The sequence below is a fragment of the Rhopalosiphum maidis genome, chromosome 4, assembly GCF_003676215.2.
Source record: "Rhopalosiphum maidis isolate BTI-1 chromosome 4, ASM367621v3, whole genome shotgun sequence".
Taxonomy (NCBI): domain Eukaryota; kingdom Metazoa; phylum Arthropoda; class Insecta; order Hemiptera; family Aphididae; genus Rhopalosiphum; species Rhopalosiphum maidis.
In genome coordinates this window covers 28,455,725-28,477,061 of record NC_040880.1, presented here as the reverse complement: position 1 = coordinate 28,477,061, position 21,337 = coordinate 28,455,725, and the positions used below count along the sequence as shown (strand labels likewise).

At 28.9% G+C, this 21,337-nt stretch overlaps 1 protein-coding gene and 1 pseudogene across 1 annotated transcript; both read right to left on the bottom strand.

Moving 5' to 3' along the window:
• Window positions 1-1,296: 1,296 nt before the first annotated feature.
• Window positions 1,297-3,438, bottom strand: LOC113548682 (annotated as a pseudogene).
• On the bottom strand, window positions 3,262-18,046 carry LOC113561335 (protein obstructor-E-like). The gene is made up of 7 exons (XM_026967682.1): window positions 17,882-18,046; window positions 7,577-7,654; window positions 7,450-7,507; window positions 6,113-6,249; window positions 5,719-5,913; window positions 4,686-4,875; window positions 3,262-3,520 (listed from the first exon to the last, which is right to left on the bottom strand). Exons 1-7 carry the CDS (start codon window positions 17,937-17,939, stop codon window positions 3,481-3,483), a joined length of 756 nt encoding a protein of 251 aa, XP_026823483.1. The 5' UTR covers window positions 17,940-18,046; the 3' UTR covers window positions 3,262-3,480.
• Window positions 18,047-21,337: the final 3,291 nt, after the last annotated feature.

Here is a 21,337-nt window from a genome sequence, read left to right as displayed (position 1 = left end):
ATTTATTTTTAAATTTTATTGACATGCTAAAATGCTATCAAAATATTATAAATAATAGACTAACCTTGAAGCTTTGGTCAATACTTATGTTTTATTTGTACCCTATACATTTAAGTCTTTGAAAAAATAATAATTAATGTAAACCTACATCATATTACCAGTGGCGCCAATTTCAGGAAAAAAAGTGTTTCAATTATTCATTATTGTGGATGTAATCTGTAGGTGAGTAGTTTTCTAATAACAGGAAATATTGAAAATGGAAAAAAAATAGTACTTATTAAGTATAAAATACAAGTTTATAAATAAACTTTTTTCAAGAAGTGATTTCAAAATTGTAAAAAAATAATAATAATTTTGTTAATACTTCATTTTTAGTATAACTTCCACTTCTTTAAAGTGATTAGTCACCTGATCAGAAATATTAATTAGGTAATCCGTCCATGTAAACACAGTTTAATAACCCTTCCTTCAATACTCATCATTGGGTTACGTCCCTTCAAGTCCAGGGAGGGGGGGTTACCAATCGTATACATTCAATTTCGAGTAATTAATAATGTATACATACGAACGAACCTAACGTTGTAATGTGTTAAATTTGAATTCAATGATAAATCGTTTATATATTGTAATAGATACGATAATCGATTTTGAGCCGTCTGATATTGTCATTCTATATTTATATATTACAATTTGTATATTTATAATATAATATTTGTACAACCATCAGTAATTCATTGTATAATCAAGTAAATATAACATTTATAGCTAGAAGTGGTATTTATGAAACATTACACTATAAATATTGTAATAGTATATACTCGATTCTCATTACCATCGTGATCGCATGTATGTGCAGCCAGCCAGTCGCGTTGTTCCAAAATTAAAGTTAAGTCTGAAGAAAAAATTAGACATTCGGTTGGATTTTATTTTATAAACACAAGCGGTAAGTGGTAACGCGTAAATATACATACTAAACATAAAGTTACTGTGCCGCAACTAACCTTTGGTAGGCCCCTAGGTGCCCTAGGTCCTAATGCAAGACAAAATTTATGCTCTCAAATTTTTAACATTTTTTTCAGTATAGTAACAAGTACAGTATAGTAGTAATTTTGATAATATCATGTTCATTATAATTTTATACAGTTCATCAACCAGTAGTCATGTTAATTAAAAAGCAAATAATTTATTTAAAAACGGTAATAGTTATTTTTATTTTTTAAATTTTAACATAATATTATTATATTAAAATTTAAATAACAAAAATAAACTATCAATTTAAATATTATATAATTGGTTTTATTTTAAAATATTTTTCTTTCTAAATTTCATATTTGCAAAGTCATTTATTAGTTTTCAAGATAAAGTTAATTTATTCTCGATTTTTTAATATTAAGTAATAAGTATACTATACTTAGATCAGCAGTTAGTTTTTCTTGAAAAATTTAATTTCGAAGATAATTTTTTAATAGTTTTTATTTGGAAAATAATCTTTCGATCGTAGCGATAGTAACTGGAAGACTTAAATATATAATACAAGCATCAAGCATTTCACTATAAAGGGATAAAAGATCATTTTCAATAACAAAAAATATCAATTTTGAATTGTTTGAATTAATTAGTCTTATTAAATCTGATGTCACATCATTATTGTAAAATGATCTTAAATTATAACAAGATGACTCTTTCTGACTCTTTCATGGTAGGTAGATATGTTTTATGGAAGTAAAAATTCTAAATTTCTTGATACAGAACGAAGTCCTTTAAATCAATTTCGTTACTGAAATAAAGTTATACCAATGAGAGGATGAACAATTGCTATATGAAACTTCAATTAATTTTTTAATATTAAATGCCTATAGTTCGATGATTTCATTCTGTATTTTCTAATTAAGATATTTTATTTTTATTTCTTCATTGTGAAGTATACATAGATTACTTCAATACAATGAAAAAAAGTTATTGCTATTTCAATTATATTTAGAATTTAGTAAAAGTAAATCCTGATATAAGAAAATTCATGGAATTGTTAATAAAATTTAAATTAAATATTAAATTAATTATTAAGTAGTAAGTATTATTTAATATTTATAATAATCAGTAAAATTGTATTATACTATGCGTTTAATGATAATTGTATCGTTATTTTAGGTAGTTCGCAATATTTTTTTACAACTTCTTTGATGCAAGCCAGAAACAGTATGTTCTAGTTAAAAATATTGAAGTAAAAATATAGCAATAATTGTACATAGTTATTTTATTAGTTTGGTTTAAAAGTAATACGTTGTTGTATAAATTATTTTAATAAAATCAATACAATATCATTAATTAATAAGTATAATATTTATAAATAATTTTGTACAAAAATAAAAACTGACGCTACAGTCGTTTTAAAACTTTTCTAAATTAATAAAATACAAAACAAATAGGTACATTATTAATTGATATAAAATATAAATATAAGTTACTACGATAATTTTGCAACCCTTATTCAAAAGTAAGGTTAGTCTAACCCAATAATGCATACACGTAGCACACTGGTGAGTGGCGAGGTATATTGCAACCCTTTGTTTAAATTAGTAAAGTTTGATTGTTGTAGGTACCGGCGTTAAAATCGTTAACTCAAAGTTCGTGTTATTTTTGTATGAAGTGTCAGAGTGAACATTCTAGACACTAAAGCTGGTATATCGTTAAGCTGTTACTTAGGTTGTTTGTTTTTGGATGGGTGACCACCTGAGAATTAAGGTGATATATGGCACAAAATGTATTCTATAACCTATAATTAAGTCTTAAAACATAATTGAGGATATAAAATAATAAAGCATACTATTTTATTAAATTACATAGTCTTATAAAATAAGATATTTACATAATATCATCAAATTTGTAGGTATAAGTATTGTAGCTGATGTGTCATTATCTTAATATTTTTAAAAATTTCATTAAAATAACCACAGACTTATAGAAATCTGTGAAAATAACACATGAAATAAAATATGTCATTGGTACCAACCATTTAATTGTTACCACACATAGCAAATATATATTACACATTCAAGTAAATCGACTTGGATTACATAACATTAATTATATAATAATAATAATACATATTCAATATTATTGACATATAAAAAAAAATGTTTAATATTAAATATAACAACAAACAATACTATTTATATATATATATTTTTTTTTTATGAATATTAAACTTGTAATAACATGAAGAATTGGTAATTTTTTAAAGGAATCATAAACTAGATACAATTTAAATTTTAACGAAATTGTTTATTGGCACGTGTGATGGTTAAAACTTAATTTATTATAACAAGGGTAAAATAAAATAAAGTATTATAGTCACATTACAGCTTATTATACTTCCGTTATAGTTTCATGTGTGTGTTCATCCGACAGGAACAAGTCGAAATTAAAGGTAACTTCCATAAATACTCATATTATAATTGTTGTCCATATGCTTTTTAAATATCATCCTAGTCGAACAAAATTATCTGGTGTTCTGGAGTAACTGTAAAAACATAAAAATTCAAATATATTTTGATTCATATTCTCGTGTTCATAAGACATTATCCATATTGGTTATTATAGGTGTTATGACTATGGTAAATCGGCAACCACATGGCGTACCAAATTATAATATGATTTTATATAACGCCAAAGCAGGTATAATACTAAAAAATGTATATTTTTTTACTAAGCAGAATAGGTATCTGAATATTTATAGTATGTTTATCGATAATGGATTTTTCAACGATAACATTGTACAGGGATAATAATAATATTAAATTATACGTGAATTAAACGTTAAACCTATAATGTTACTATACATCTAATAAAATATTTTTCTAAATAATTTATGTCACGTTTAATACCAATTTTATTATATTGAATTTTTTTATATTTATAATAAAATTTCATTCACTTTCCACTGTCATAAATTCAATTGATTTTTCACATAAAAACTCAAGTTTATTGTAAAATTAATGTTTATGATAATCTTAATTTACTTAAAATTTTAAATATTATATTATTATTATTTTTTTTTTTTGAAGGTACTTTTTATGATTTCCTAATGTGAATTACTTAAGGAAGTTGTATGAATTGTGCTACAGATATTTATAATTTTGCAACATATGCACTAATAAAAATTTTTTTTTTTATTTTGCGCATTTTTTAGCCTTCCTAACATAAAAATCATACATTTAACATTTTTTTTTTTTTTTGCTAAATATTAGAGCTCTATATTTATGTCGATTTCAAAGTTGAATGCCAAAATGTATGTAAGTACCACTCGTTCTAGCAATTAAAATTGATTTTTTTTTGTAAATTTTTGTACATTTCCCTAGCTTCATATGACTATACCATCAAAAAATCATATTTTACAAATTATAAGTGTACAATTTAGTTACAAATTAATTTTACAAGTTAAAATTCGAAGATACCACTTTTCCATTAGAGTGGAATTTTTATAAACTTAGGTATGAATGAATTCTTTTAAAAATATTCAATTTAAACTTTTTTTCATCTAATCATTTAAATTTTGGAATGTAGATATGAGAAAATCTTATTGCGTTACATGTGATTCTATATAAATTACTTAGAAGGTGCATAAACATTTAAAATTTAATTTTGTATATAAATATTATGATAAAAATGTTTTTATTTGTATCTACCATGAAGTTACGTTTTCCCTGATGTCGCAAGCACCAATAAGTTCATTGAATCCTAGTCCTGTTCCACAATTGTATAGCCTAGGCCTACCGCTAACGCAAAGGTAAAATTTTTGACAATCCATAGAGTTAGGATGGAGCTTGTGACCTTCCAGCGGGTTCTCTTCAGGTGGGCATCTGAATCCAAGAAATGCTAAAACAAATGTAATTTAAATTTTAAATTATATATTTATTTATATTTACTATGATTATATAGATTTGTCTGAACACGAAATAGTTTCATAACATATCGTGATTTTTGTTATGTAATTCCTATTTCAAATATGATATTATATGAGATTTTTTTAAAATTATTTTATTCGTGTATAATTGCCGCGCGATATGTAGGTACTGCAACTAGAAAAAGTAATTGGTATTGCAATTTCGGGTTTGAGTCTTCGCTATCAACATTGTTGTAGTTAATGACGAATACGGTTTATTAAATTTATAGTTATTCAAAAATAAACTGTCTAATATAATAACTAGGAAAACCAATCAATATTCATCTCATTTTATTATTATGACGTATTTCCATAAAACTCTGTAATGCAGATTAATTATATTATAAATTGGTCTTGTATTTGGTATTTACAATAACAGATCGGAACCATAGATCGTCAATTTAAATGTTTAAGGTTCGTTTACTTCATGTTCGATGTATGCATTCAATTCAAATATTCAATACTTAACTAGATTTTTGAAAACTAATAACGCTCACCAAGTGCACATTTATGAGGAATTGGATTTATAAGTGTGATTCTCATATTGATGCGCATTGCGCATAATAATATCAATCAATTTGTATACTACTCATTATAATACCAACGTGTGTAAATATATCATTTTATTATTATGTGTGTATGCGTCTGCAGTAGGTATACACTTTTCGTATAATACGAATTAGCATAGATTTTGACTTCGGTTTTAGTTTTTTACATGTTGTATTATTTAAATTATTGTAGCTAATATAACGTGTATATTTTAAATTATAGTTTACCTTCTGCGTCACACGTGTCTACTTGATCCGGCCAGTCACATCTAAACGTCAACTCGTTGAATGCCAATCCTTCAGGACAATCAAATTTATATCCTATGCCGTTTACGCAATTAAGAAATTTACCACATTTTGTTTCGTCGCCCAGCCGAAAGTAACCAAACTGTCTTGGACAGTCGCTGGTGGATTGCGGGGGTTCTGTAAGGGTATTAAAGCAAAAATTTTAGTTTTAAGGCATTACTTATCGCTGAATTTTAATATATAAAATAATGTATAACTCCACCGCTGATTCCTATCAAATCTGAAGCTTTGAAATAACTAATTTAGAATCACGATTCATTATTATTGTACTGTAAATGGAAATCATAAATAAGTTATTATTTTAAATAAAACTTACGCAATTGGGTTCTTCCCTCACAATCTACTTCTGGTGGATATTGACACGGGTAAGAGAATATCGATGACTTAGAGTTAAAGAAAAGTCCGTCGGGACATAGTTTTTCTGTGGGTACGCCGTTCTCGCATTGTAAATATCTAATACAACATACATTTTATTTCAACAAAAATCTTAAAAAAAAAATATTGTAAAAGTTATTACAGTGACTAAAAACGACGACGTTAAAATAAAATTAACAATGAGGTGGTTATAAAAGAATAATAATGATAAAAAACAATTACATTTTATAAAATTAAATTACATTTTCAGTAAACTTTTGAATCGTGTTATATACCATAATTGAATAATAACAATAAATAATTTTAAACTTAATTTTATGTCATGTACTTTCATGAGATTTTTTACTGTGTATGTCGTATAATTGATTCGTATCTTATTTACTATTATTATCTTTTAAATCTATTCACCTATATTAAAATATATTCAGACTCATTCTTTTATAGATACATACTTATTTTCTCGAAAAGTTTTCATTTATTACCTTGAGACTTGAGAAGTGTTTATAGTTTTCTTTTTTAATCCTTTAAAATGGTTCACGAAAATCGAAATTTTTGATCGAAAAATGACTAATATAATATATATAAAGCGATTTATGTAAAAATCAAATTATGAAAAAAAGAGTAATTAATTAGTAACAAAAATGTAGATGAGTGTAGTAGAGTGGCATAGGGCAAGGGTAGAAAAACATTGATCCATTTTTCCGACCTTTACGTAAGTACTTATAACTAATTAACTACTAATTTGAAATTCTCACAAAAATATTCTGCTAACTAAAATGAAATAAAATATGTGTGGCATAATTTAAAACAGAAAATAAACTTTTAACAATTATAACAGTAAAAATAGTAAAATATATAACTTATCAAAAAAAAAAAAAATGTTCTTTTGTACTTCCTATAATGTATCTAAAAAAACTATTAGGTTTTTAAATACACTATTAATATAAACCAAATAAAAATGGTTTCCTAAATCAACACTGTATCATCAATTTTTTTAGTTTAATGATAAATGGAACATATGGAGTATGACTCTTAAAAAAAAGAAAACAATTAATTTTTAATTTTAATATTTATGCTTTATTATGTTATTTCTTTTATTGTTTCATATACATAGATCGAGGGGCTTATTCTGAATTATCGTCGTACTATATTATTATATCGCACGCGTTGGCGTTATCTCTGTGCAATAGTATGCACATGTACCTACGTTATCTATTATGTATTTTTTTAGCCAACTCGATAATGTTATTACTCATAATGACATACGTCAAAACTCACTTGTCGCACTGATTGCCCAACGGGTACCGTCCGTTTCTTTCTGGACAAACGTTACTACCTGAACACGTCAAAAATTACACAAACATTTTTCCGATTATTAATTTCATGCAGTGTGTTGCCTACATACTTGTGGCCGCGTCGCGATCGTATCCGCCGTTGTCCAAATACTGTCGCTGCCTCCTGACCGTCCTACGCGTAACACCACCTGCAAATGATAATATAATAAATTATGCGATCCGACGATAATATCTATCCACAATATTATAATAAATGATAAAGGTGATGCAGTATAGACTATTGACGGATCGACCAGAGCAAACGTTTTCATATTATTCTCTGTCTGTGACCTCTGTCGTTTATGTGTTTGCAATGATTCCCCTCACAAACACACTAGTTCCACATAACTACACTCCCCCATCCTGGTGAAGTCTCCCCCCAATACACATGACAGACTGCATCTGTTTTGAGTTTACTATGTATGTATGTGTCTCCGAATCGAGAACGTAATGACTGTGACGTTGATGAACGCGTGTATTTATACATAATTAATCGTATATATCGCATTTTTAATTTATAACACACAAATAATGTATTTTATTTATTTAAAAAAAATTGTAAATAAATAGATAATAGTTTTGGTAGACAAAAAAAAATTGCTATTAGACAATAATAATATTCACGCGTAATAAAAGTTGAGTTGTTACCGTGCGATGTCTTAAAATAATAAGATCTTATAAAATCTCTGAATTCATTCAGATATAAAATTTACTGCGATTAATACTTATATCACACAATAAAATAATTTTAGAAAAAAAAACTATTTGTATAATCAGTATATAAAAAATAATTAAATGCTACTTATTTTTCTAACTATTTGCTGCATCAATTTTGAAGTATTTTTAATATATTTTATAGGTATTTAAAGAATAATTAAATAAAATATAAAATTACGTTGAGGTTTTAAATAGTTAATACTAATTAAAAAGTTATATTATATTTCATTTTTTGTTTTATATATGGTTTATATCAGCTATATTTTTTTCGTGAATGCTATTTAAATATCGAAAAAACAATTACAAAAATTATTTTTTTCCAAGCGACTTGGAATACTAGTGATGAAAAAAAGTTACTCCAAATACACTCATAATACACAAAATATCAGGATAGCCGATTTAATGTTTTACGTCTTACATTTTTGAAAAAACTAAAAATAGAACGTTATTGTAGTCATTTTATTCAGCCCGAAGGTACGAGACAAAAATCACACACATGCATATACAGTGAAACTTCCATATAACAAAGTCGAATAAGCAACAACAACAAAAAAAAAAAAATCGTAGTATGGAGGAATTCGTTAAATAGAATTACGTATTTATTAGCAATGAAGCTCATAGTTCTTAAAAATATTACGTTAAACAGAAAATTTCGTAGAATGGAGTTCGTTACATGGAAGTTTCATAGTACATACGGTAAAACTTAGGTCTGCATCGTAGTCATCCTACCGGCGAAATAGTAATACTATTATAGTATTATAACGTAGCCTATCTAAATACACGAACAGGCGGGAAAAAATTCGTATCAGGCAATATACGTTATTCATCATCGTATTTGCATACGGTCGGCGGAGTATTATGATAATAATAATATTATTATTACGATATCGGTTTAAACGTTTTTGTACGTCGTTGTTATTAATTATTACACAACGGGTGGCGATTTATGGTTCTTTTCTCGTGAATACGCCGATACGTGTCGCCCGACGACCACGCGTCGACCACCCGGAGACTTGCGCGTTTTGAATTATGATCGTTGTATGTTGTTTATACACTGTTTATAAGTACTATTATAGGCGTATTATAATAGTACGCGTGTATCATATATATTATACGTACACTGCAGTATTTGCGGACTACAGCCTATACAGTCATGTTTGAACACAATGACAAAATTCGATATTGATATTCGGCACTATGTTAGTATATATTAATATATTGTTATGTTATAGGATTACAGAAGTAATATTATTTATTGTTATGTAAAACGGCGCGTTGCAATGCCAAAGTTTTTGTAGCTTTGACGATAACCTTTTACGCTGAGTAATAATAATTGCCGTGTCACTTTTCTCGTCACGATGACATTTGAAACTATAAAATATTATATCTACTTATTTTGATATTAATATTATGTTTTGTTTTCAAACAGTATTATACTAGTTGAACTTTTAGCCTTGTCTTTATAGTAGACTTACCTATATGGCGCAAACGTACAAACTTTTTATTTTTAGCTTATTTAATGATCATTTTTCACTTGTCTTTGTGGTCTTGGTAATGGTTGGTATAAGAAATCGTAAGAATGCCTGAACGCGTATAGTCTTATTCATTTTTTTTTTAAGAGTTTTAATAATTTATTATCGTTGTATATACTTACATATTATGATTAAGTATTAATAATGGCTACGTGTTTTGTAAAGTTTTGATTAATTATACTATATTTTACTGATTAATTAGGCAGTATCATCACGGATGTGTCAAAAACGCGTACAATAAACGTGCTATACGATTTATTCATAACTACTAAACAGCTTATATGACGTAAAAGAAAGGATGTAGAGTAAAATTCGTTTGACAATATATACGATTCGTGTAACTGAAACGTTGTTCTACGCTTATTTGCACACAATCAAAAAGGTTAAACGATTTACTTGAAGTAGCATGCAATCGACATGTCATTATAAATAAATAATGTTTACGGATAAAACTTGACTGCAAACTGTAGCTCGAATTTAATAACTATTAACATTTTACTGTAATATTATGTGTTTGTTACAAGTGCGCGTTATCATAAAATCTGTAATCTGCCATTTACAGGGCAACGATGAGTAATGAGTAGATCGAGTAGGTATAATATTATAATTAATATTATGATGTATTATGTGAAGTTGATTCGTTGATCTGAGTTTTCTAAGAATTTTAATATAATGTTTCCAGTTTATTGCACTGGCAAACTGCGTTAAACAAGTGGCTCAGTGAAAATTACGGTGAATATACAATTTATTAGTTTTATAAAAAATGTTTTATATTTTTTTTAAATTAACAACAATATTTTTGTTTATACTACGGCTAAATAGGTAAATTTAATTTTTATAATATTGCCAACTGTATAGCCCCGATAATGTCATAGAAAAAAAGAACGAACAAAAATAAAATACGCACCAAACGCAGTGTAAGCAAATGGTGATTTGCAATCGATGATAATATAATTTTGCAAAGCAAAATATCATAGAACCCGAAAGATGCGTTGCTTGGCCTACATTTTACTGCACTACTTTTGATAACCTAATACCAAACAAGTAGTACACCATACAAGTATAACATTATATATCTTATCTCAAATTTAAGATTTTTGTAAACAACTAGGTTATAACACTTCGTAATATTGTTTGTTTTATATAGATAAAAACCACAACACTAGACTATTCAACAGGTGGTTTGACGACATTGGTCGTCACTAATTTTCAGCGATAGATATAAGTATAATATATAATATATTGTTATTGGTCTTAAAAACGTTAAATAACAGTATATGTCTTACAACGAATCTAAACAGTTGAAGATAAACTGGGTAAATCGAGAAATCTCAGGACAACAGACGTAGACTCCACATACATTTCCCTGAAATGAGACATACCATGGATACTCAACGGTGATCTGGAATCGTTCTCAGTAGACATCAAAGAAATTTCATCTAAAGACATCGAAAAATGTTGTGACAGCGAATCATACATTGAAATCCCAGTAACAGAAGAACTTCCAACCTACAACTGCACGGTAATTATGAGATAAATTTTAAAGATTTTCGATCAATCGCGATGAATAATAAACGTACATATATTATTAGTATATTAAAATTTATTCGACCATCGTTGGAAACTAATGAAATATAATAAACAGCATATTTAAGTATGGAACATTTAAGATACACGTCTTAAAGCCCGGTTTCACTTATTGGATTGGTGTATATCCAAGACTTCGTCGTTTGACAAAACTAGTAAGATAGACGTGATGACTGCAGTCTACTATCGCGACCATTGTCGGCGTTGATACCGAACAACCAATACAAGTTACAACTCCAAGTGTATCATATATAATGTCCGACAAACCTGATGGTGTATATTAACCCAATGAAAAAAATAATAATAACGTAGATGATCGTTGAAATCACTTTTTGAGTAACTTATTATTATATTATATTTACACTTTTAGATTCACGCATAGGTATAATTTATTATATTTTTGTAAATTTATATTATTATTATTTTATGTTTATTGAACATTATAATTCAATTGAAAACCAACTTATAAGAATCAATAACAAATAACAATTAATGCTCCCAATTTTATTCTTACGAGTTTATACTATTTTACACATTATATGTATTTTTAAATATTATTTAAATCGTATAAATCATAATCTTTATAAATTGAACGGTCGATTTTTTCCATAATGTTATTACCTATGTAGATTTCAATTTTTTTCAAATACAGACCCGTAATTAAATATTCATATTTAATATTTAAATTATATGTACACATTAATAATATAAATACTTGAATAAATTATAGTCATTAATAACGAATAGTATCTAATGTAAGAATTAATACTCGATACCAATGGTATTCCACTATACACAAACAAAAAAATTATTCGATTTTTAAGCCAAACCGAAATTCAAATTAGTACCATTCGGAGGCATTGTACGGTAATCAATGGGGGTTGAAAAATGAAACAATATTAATACTTTTTGAATCTCAGATTATATATGTGCAAAATTTGGTGGCAATCGGTTTAGTAATCTATAGATCCCATACAAACTTATACATTCATTTATAAATATGTATATATATATATATATATTATTCATTTTTTTAGGTACCTACCTATATTATTTCCATATTATGATAATTTAAATTATAATTTTTCAATGAAAGATGTGTTCGTTTTGAAAAATATTACAGCAGTATAATAGACGTATAATAGTAGTAACTTGTCTCTTCAGTTCTTGCGATATATTGGTATCTATGTGTCATTATATACATAAAGTTGTTTGTCTGGTATATAAAACACGCGTCAGCTTACAGTAATTAACAACCTCGTATAAGAATATATAATACTAATTTATTGAACTGCGTATTATGCACACGGATAGGAGCGCAAAACCAGTGTTTTGGAACATGAAACAACAAAATTTGATGACGATGTTCGACTAGTAGTTTATTAATTATTTGAGGAATTTTGGCGCGGGATCTCGTTTCTCGGGTATTACCCGACTGCTGCAGGTGGTGAGCAATACACACAGTGACGGCGGCGTGGGATGTAAATAATATAAGTGCTCGTCGGTGTAATGAATACTATTATTATTTATTATCTATCTCAGATTGGACCAAACAAACAATAGACACATTTGTGCTGGCGGAAACGGGTCGTGGATTGCGCTCGCTGCGTGAAGATCCGCGAAAGGTTTGCGGCGGAACGTTGCGCAACGGCGTCCAAACGATTCCGTGTCGTGTTTCGACTCGGGGAGGGGGTGGTGAGGGAACACGGCTACGGTGACGACTAAAAGGGGAGACTGTTGATGCGACGTCGGAGCACACGAGTGTCGGAGGTTAAAGTCGGGTCGAGATTCCAGCCCGAGGTAATCACGCTGCAGCGGCGGCGGCTCCGGCGAGGATGAGCTCGCGGTTTTTTAATATTTAATAATATAGTCACTTATATAACGACCGGGGCCGCGTGCACATATATCCACTCGCAATCACGTGCAAACAATACGCGTGCGTGTGATTTAAAGCGGCGTCTGTATGCGACTGATTATCATCGTCATCATCGTAGCCCGAGTAGAAGAAAGCGTTTAGGATTCAAATCGGACGATTTGACCGCGGACTTTAATCGGTGCGGTTTTTTGTCGCTATAATAGTTTTTGTTTTTTAAAGACTTCATCCCTATATATCGTATATCATCTACTAATATTTTTGGAGGGCTCCACAACGAGGGATTTGTGAAGTTTTCGATAGATATCGAGTTACCATGTTCGTATTATATTTAACTTGTCATTAAAGGCGAAAAAAAATAGAAACCTCGTTTAATTAATCGTAAAAATAATAATTTAAATATATATTGTTTGCAGGTTGAATAAGGTTTGTCCACAGGCCGCTATCTAGTGGCCCTTGTAACTATATATAGACAGGATGATTCACCAAGCATGCTCACCTCCATTTTTTAATTTAATTTATTAAAATTCTGGTTTTTGATATTTTTAAATAAACTAAACAACCATATTTACAAGTTCTTGAGATTTATTGTAGTACTTAAGGAGAATACTGTGGCGATCCAAACTTCTGTTTTTCAAATATGAACCTCCCTCTTTTTTACTGTAAATTATTTAATATATTATTATTTTGAATACTTTAATACCTAATTTAAAATTTAAACGAGTAATTTTCAGTTTTTAAATGATTATATTTAGGATGACAGCCCTTAAAAATGGTTTTACGAAAGATAAACATTTATAACATACGACGTATGACATACGCAATACAAAATCTAGTATTTATTATAGATAATTTTTGAAATTTATTTTGTAATTATGAATTCAAGCGTTGTTTTTAAGAGAAAGAGATTTTATAATATTATTCATATTATCTAATGATTTTGATTTTTTCGATCCTGAAATTGCCGTGGATATATCGTCGTAAAATCGATACTAGGTAGTTCTTTATAATTTATAGTTGTTATAAAACTACGAAAAATAGTTACATATAATTACCAAATAAGTATATCGAATAAAGTGTTTTATTTTTTTACTCCAATGACGGACATATATTATTATACTAACCAAACAACTGTTGTCTTCATAAATGCGACTCACATTTCACATATGTTATACAATATAAAACTAAAAAATATCGTAGAAAATCGTTCGCAAAAACTGCTTCCATTGAATGTAAATAGCCGAGAATACGGATAGGTTAAGTCATCAACGATAATAATACTTAATAATATATGTAAACATATCTATCGAACGTGTCTGAATGAAAAATGTATATTTTTTAACGAAGAATTTTACTCGATTGGGTGTAATATCATGATCGCCGTTCAATCCGACTAATGATCATATAATGCTATATAATTTAGCTTGTTATACGTACGGAAGGAGATCACATCACGCACGGTAGCTCATAAATTCCAGGACGGAATAATATAATGCAATGATTAATGCCAACAATTTTATTATTCCTAAAGATATTAAGGGAAAATTTAATAATAATAAATAAGTATATTTAATTCTAATGTTCGTAGATAGCAGTCAGAACAATCAAACGTTTCATCTCCGTGTTGAGTGATACAGACGAGTGAAAAATTATGCCATAGGTATTTGAAAAATTAAAAACTGATTTTAAAAGTTAAAGGTTAAGGTTTTGTTTTATAATATTGTGATCGAGATGTCTCGTATAAGTTGTAGTCGTGGTTTTGGGCAAATAGCCAGTGATGCCTTTTAATGATTATCTCGAAGGACCTCGTCCTTGGGCGATATTGATTATCCGATAAAATAGTGTCCTTGCAAATTTAAAGAATCACGTTTGACTAATGAATTATAATACATTATATTCCACGCCTGGGAGCTTTAAAAAGCTTTAAAGATAAAATACCGATTAAGTGAAATTTCGTTATACGTTCAATTTCTCTAAAAAAACCTCCAAATCAGTATTAACCTTGATCAGATTGATCATATTGTTTTTATATTTTTTAACTCCATGTAAGGGCTTATTTAGCTGTTCGATAAAAAAAAAATGTTTATTTTTATAATAAACAAAGATTTTATTCCACCTACAATCTTTATTATTGGTCAGTAACAGCGTAAATCATTTGATAAATTGACATGTATTGATACAGTTATACCTATAAATGTATTGTTCTATGTTGTTTAATAATTTCAATGCCTATTGAAAGTGCAATACCTATGACATTTTTAATATATGTGTGGATATACTAACGAATAACAATTGATTTTCTACAAATATAAAAAGTCTGATTTATTACTGATCCATGATTTATACTCAATTTATTTTCCAGATCGACTATTATTTGAAAAAAAGAAGGTACTTAAAGATCGAGTAAGATTAAAGAAATCATAATTTTTTTCAAATTTTTTATTTTAAATTAGTATTGTTATTATTTACTTTGACTTGATTTTTTGAACAGACAATTTTAAATGTAGCTAAAATAGTGACTAAAGATTAGTTGAATCATTAATATATTATATTTATTATATACATTTTGATATTTCATTTTGAAATCAATAGACTTTCCTCAACAAATACAGTTTTTTACGAACGATTTATTTTAAGCCATGTGTGCAATTTATTTTCTTTTTGTTCGGAAAAAAAGAAATTGTTTACTTAAACAATGTCATCTCATATTTTAATATGACGTATTTGATCATTCTGAGCTATCATGAATGCAAATGTTGGCCATCATACAGTCTACATAAGAAAGCAAATTAAGACAAGCTGTAATGGATTATAATATTTTATATTGTCTACGACTCCCACGAAACAACCGGAGTGCACCACCTAATCGCGATTTATAATGTTTCAGAAGTCCAATTTCAATTCTAATGTCCTATTATACGCTTCCTACGCAATATTAAGAAATTACGTATAATTATATTTTATAGTTATTGCTGGAGAATACTCGCATGCGGATCTTTTTGAAATGTTATAATAACGATGCACATCAACCAAACGTGGCAAATACAATGCAATTATTATTACTTAACGTTTATCATAACGTTCTATATATAGTGCCGTTATTAAAATGTTACATTGTGCTTACAAAATTGCGTATTAACCCGCACTCGACAGTCGACCTATAATAGCGCAATAAAATGGATTTTTAAAAAAATTTGTTTTCGATGAGAAGGTCGTGCGCATTATTTTATAAGCATAACAATAATATGGGTCGTCCGTGGAAATGATATTATTATTATTATTATGCGGTACAGTTGAAACGAAATATAAATACACCGCCGCATGGGTGCACGCAAACCGATCGCGAATTGATAGATGAACAGATGATGTATAATGTGAACAATCTGAATGTGAAAGTTTTAATAATCGAAAAACCCGCGCGTTCGAGAACACATATATAATATATTACAATATTATACAGTATTATAATACACGTTTGCGTGTGAACATCGTCGCAAAAATCGTTTAATCGGATCGATAAATACTTTGAGTGTGTTGTGCGCATGCAAACAGAAAAAAAATAAGTAGTTTTAAGAGGACGACGCCACAACAACATCGCGCGCATGATTTGTGTTATGCTCGTCCGTTCGTCCACCGAATACGTAATCCGGCAAAATTACAGTTCTGCTGCAGCCGAAACGGAATTAATACGAAATATTACAGAACACGCGATGCGACCTATTACGAAACGCATACGCATCTGTTATAGACAATAAAATATTATGAACCACCGTTGTCTCTGCACTATTGGCGAAGTGGCATTGCGTTATTAATGTTATTTTTTTAAATGTTATAGGTATTAAAATGCGCGCGATTACCATTCCGAGGGATCGATGCCGTGCATCAGTTTCGTCAAACTGGCAACGCACGTTTCTGTATCCACCACTTATTAAAAAAACCTATCTAAAGAAATCAAAAGTAATATCAAAATCGATTTTTTTTCAACGATATTAAAAATTTATATTGAAATTGAAAAAAGTTGTAATTATTTATACCAATCGTTGTATGATTTTTATATGCACATACATTTGAAATGTAAAAATAAAATAACTTAAATTTAGAATTCAATAATAGCAAATAGTTACCGTTATACTTTTCACCGGTAGGTAATGAGTAATAATTAATATTTAGTTTTCTTTGGTCCGTTTCACAGCCGCGTGTTATGACGAATACGAACGCGTGAACGACGACGGGGGTTTATCGTAATTAAGTAAAAATCAAAATTAAAATCGAAAAAATCTAAGATATAGGTGTTATATAAATCGAAAAAGAAAAATAATGTTGAGATTTTGATTAAAAATTATTTAACAATTCAATCAGTATAGCGTGACAATTTAAAAATTATAATATCAATAAATAATTGTAATTTAAATTAAAAACCACAAATATTATCTAAAAATAAATTCGAAATTCAAGTCCAGTTTTTTATAAAGTGATTTGGTCGATGAAGACATTAGTCACGATCAGTCACCTCGTCGCGTATGCAACAGCGGTAGTCAAAACAGTCCGTTGTAACTCGCTGGTAAAATATAATAATAATTTATGCCCTTATTGGCCGCATTGTGAGATACGAGTAGAACATAATATTATTATAATATATTTAATAATGTGATGTGTAGTGCACTGACCTGCATAAATGACCGACGTGGCCGCGATCACCGCGACGACGACGAGTACGCGAAACATAACACGAACGTAATAATATATTAAAATAATGTCCGTTAGACGTATTCGGATGAATCGGTTCGAGCGACAAAAACGCACTGCATCGACCGCGCGTGCTCGCCGCCGCGAGTGTGTCTGTCGGTGTTGCTGCTGCGGCGGTGGGACGAGGAAGGACCGCGTACGATATAATACGCACACGACTATATAACAATATTATAATGTCCGCCATAACATTATCAAAAGTTGCATAATGCTCGCGCCAGATGATCCGAACAACATTCTTCCATCTCGCCCGAGCACATGCACACCGATACAATAATATACTAGAGATATACAGAGTGATTTTCCAAGCATGTGCTCACCCCCGTTCCTTCTTTATTAATCCATTTATTTAAATTGCAATTTTTGTAATTTTTAAAGTATCGAGGACCCATATTTTCGAATATTTAGATTTTTTTTTTTATTTTTCATATATATTTTTTTCGAGCGAGAATCAATGCATTTTTTTACTCCGACTACTTTTACAAATTATAAGACGTTATAACATAACTAATGTAAGTAATAGATTTCTATTAAATACTCTGAATTTCAAAATATAATCATAGCCATGAGGCCATATCGTTCAAACCTGTCATCGCAAGGACCTATATTATCGTAGTATACAAAATTAAAGAATTCAAAACCAACTTCCAATTTAGACACATCAGCATTTTTTTAAAAGTCATCTAATATACAAACTATGGGAAGAAAAGGGCAATTTTTATTTGAAAAACAGAAGTTGGTCCAGGATATTTCTTAAAAGTTATAAAATAATATAAGTAAGTAGGTATGTAAAAATATAGTCATTGAATATGGAGGGTAGATCACAGAAATAGGGTCGAAAATAGACTGGGTTACTCAAAACAAGATTAGGTTAGGTTAGCGGCGAAGGGGACTGAAAGAATTCATTTGATCCGTCAGATAATGCCGTTTAGCAGATAATATTTGTATTTTGTTACCATCATGTCTATTATGGTGCGATGTGGAGATTTGTTTTTAACCTTATTCCGTCACGCATTAATCTGAACTTAAAAATTTAAAAACTCTTTATTATTATACATACGATACAATAATCGACGAATCACTCTGTATTATCATATTAAATAGGTAATATTTCTGGTATATAACGTAATGATATCGTATGTAGTAATCCATAGGTATTTCAGATATTATTATGCATTCATATTACCTATATTATATTTATGGCGTGTATTCGTAGTGAGGATTGAGGAACTGCAACTACAGTAGCATCGCGTGTAATAATATTACTTTTATCATTATCGATTAAATGCATTATAAATGTCATAAAAAAAATATTAAAAATTCATAGTTGGTTAAAATTATACATAATTATATATATTTACTATAGCTTAGTGTTTATCGTGTATAAAATATTTTTTCACGTAAATTGTGTGTATTATTTATTAGCCTGATAATTGTTTTGAATTTAATACTAGATAGTTTGGCATTTATTACAATAATAAATTTGGGACATAAAAATATAAAATCTTCAAATCTATAATAAGATTTTATTTTCGGTACTGTCGTCTTTAAACTAGAGATTGTTTATCTTAAACTATTTCTTTCATCATTTGAATACGACGAAATGGCAAATATATATATAAAAGTACTTAAAAAAAAAAACCAAGTAAAAGTTTCTTTTTTCTTTGATGTATGAAACGAATTTTATGCTTGAGAAGCAATATAATAATCATGTTCCTGAGCATTCGAAGATCAAAGCAATTTTAGTTTAAATTCATGTCTTATTATAGTTATTGTACCTACCTATATGTATTGCCATACAGGTATCTTTCGATGATGGTGTTTTTTTTTTGTCGGTTTATATTAAAAATATATATTATGTTAATTTAAATTTTATTTTTATTCGTTTCTGCAGTCCCCCTCTTACTGGCTTCGGGGCGACTACGACACCCGTCGTCGTCGTCGTCGACGGCGTCAAGGCAAGGTCGACGACAACATGTTGGTAGACGCGCCGCCGCCGCGACAGAGTTTTAATATGTAATATTCATATCTGTATTGTGTACAAGTACAAGTAAGCACTTAATGTATTTAATATAATTTTTTACTGTGGTTACATCAATATAGGTATAATTTACCCGCAAGTCGCGTGTATCTTCTTATAGTCGAATAAGACTCGTAATTTAAAACGAACATGCCTGCTACTATATATGTATACATCTTTTTCTCGGTAATGTGCGTTATCGGATAGACATATCATACATATTTTTACCTGTTGCCGCCGAACATCGGAAGTTTCGACACGAGGTCGCCGAGCACCGCTCATCATCGACTGGTCTTTTCTCTTGGCACCAGTATATAGCGTGTGCATTTAATTTAATCAAAAACACACGGTCACGTCGTGTGTAAGCCTAAACGATGCACATCCGTTTTCCACGCGTTCCTGCGACCGTCGGTCGATCTATAGACGCATTTATAAGTTGTATGCAATTGCTTGGTTTATTTTTCTGATTTTCTCATATTAGTAAATGTCATTAATAGGTTTATTGTTTTTCGTCATTCTTATAACATGATATCACTATATAAGTACAGAATTATACTCTAATAAAAGGTTCGAATTTTTCATCAATAAACGTTGATCACCGATAGTAAAAATGCATTTTAAATAAATAATGAACTCAAAAACAATTAATAAACATAACTGCAATAGAACATGCAAATCCGATACACGTGTATTCGATAATTTTTTAATGGATTTTACAATATTCCAACAGTTTTCCTCGATATTTTATTTTGGCTACCGAAATATACACATTATCTATGCACATTTATTAGCTGCACAGATTTTGTATTTATTATTCATTCATATAGGTAAATATTTATCTGAAAGACATAATATTTATTTATTTTTAACGTTCTAGCATAATATAAACTATATATAGTCTCCAGAAAAATACCTAGTAGATGAATAGTTCATAGGCTTTACATATAGCTATGAATTAATTAAAATTAAGCCTTTTGGTATACATCGAATTTACGCTTTAACAGGTGCTTAAAGAAATGATTTGTGTATTAAGGATAAAAATTGGTCCACGATAAGCTTGGAATATATGGAGACTATGGTGATTGAAGATTTTAGTAACTCGTCAGGGTTTTTATTTTATCAAAGATTATTAGTATAAATATTTACTCGATGCCAATTCTATATTTTTAATCCTACAACCTTAATGGCCATCAATTAAAATACAGCACCAACAAAAATATCGTTAATATCGCTTTGAGAGATTAGGAAAAAACACGTTTTGTTATAAGCATTCAGTATTATACTATTATTATACATTAATATTATTGTCGTTGCTTGTTTTTCAAATCCGTTTAACTGAATTTTTTATCTCGATCTT

Excerpts from the sequence above, each read along its gene's own strand:
- LOC113561335 (XM_026967682.1), bottom strand. The coding sequence starts at position 17,939 with ATGTTTCGCGTACTCGTCGTCGTCGCGGTGATCGCGGCCACGTCGGTC. Across the intron at positions 7,655-17,881 it reads CACGTCGGTCATTTATGCAG|GTGGTGTTACGCGTAGGACG; the intron begins GTCAGTGCACTA and ends TATCATTTGCAG. Across the intron at positions 7,508-7,576 it reads CGATCGCGACGCGGCCACAA|GTAGTAACGTTTGTCCAGAA; the intron begins GTATGTAGGCAA and ends TGACGTGTTCAG.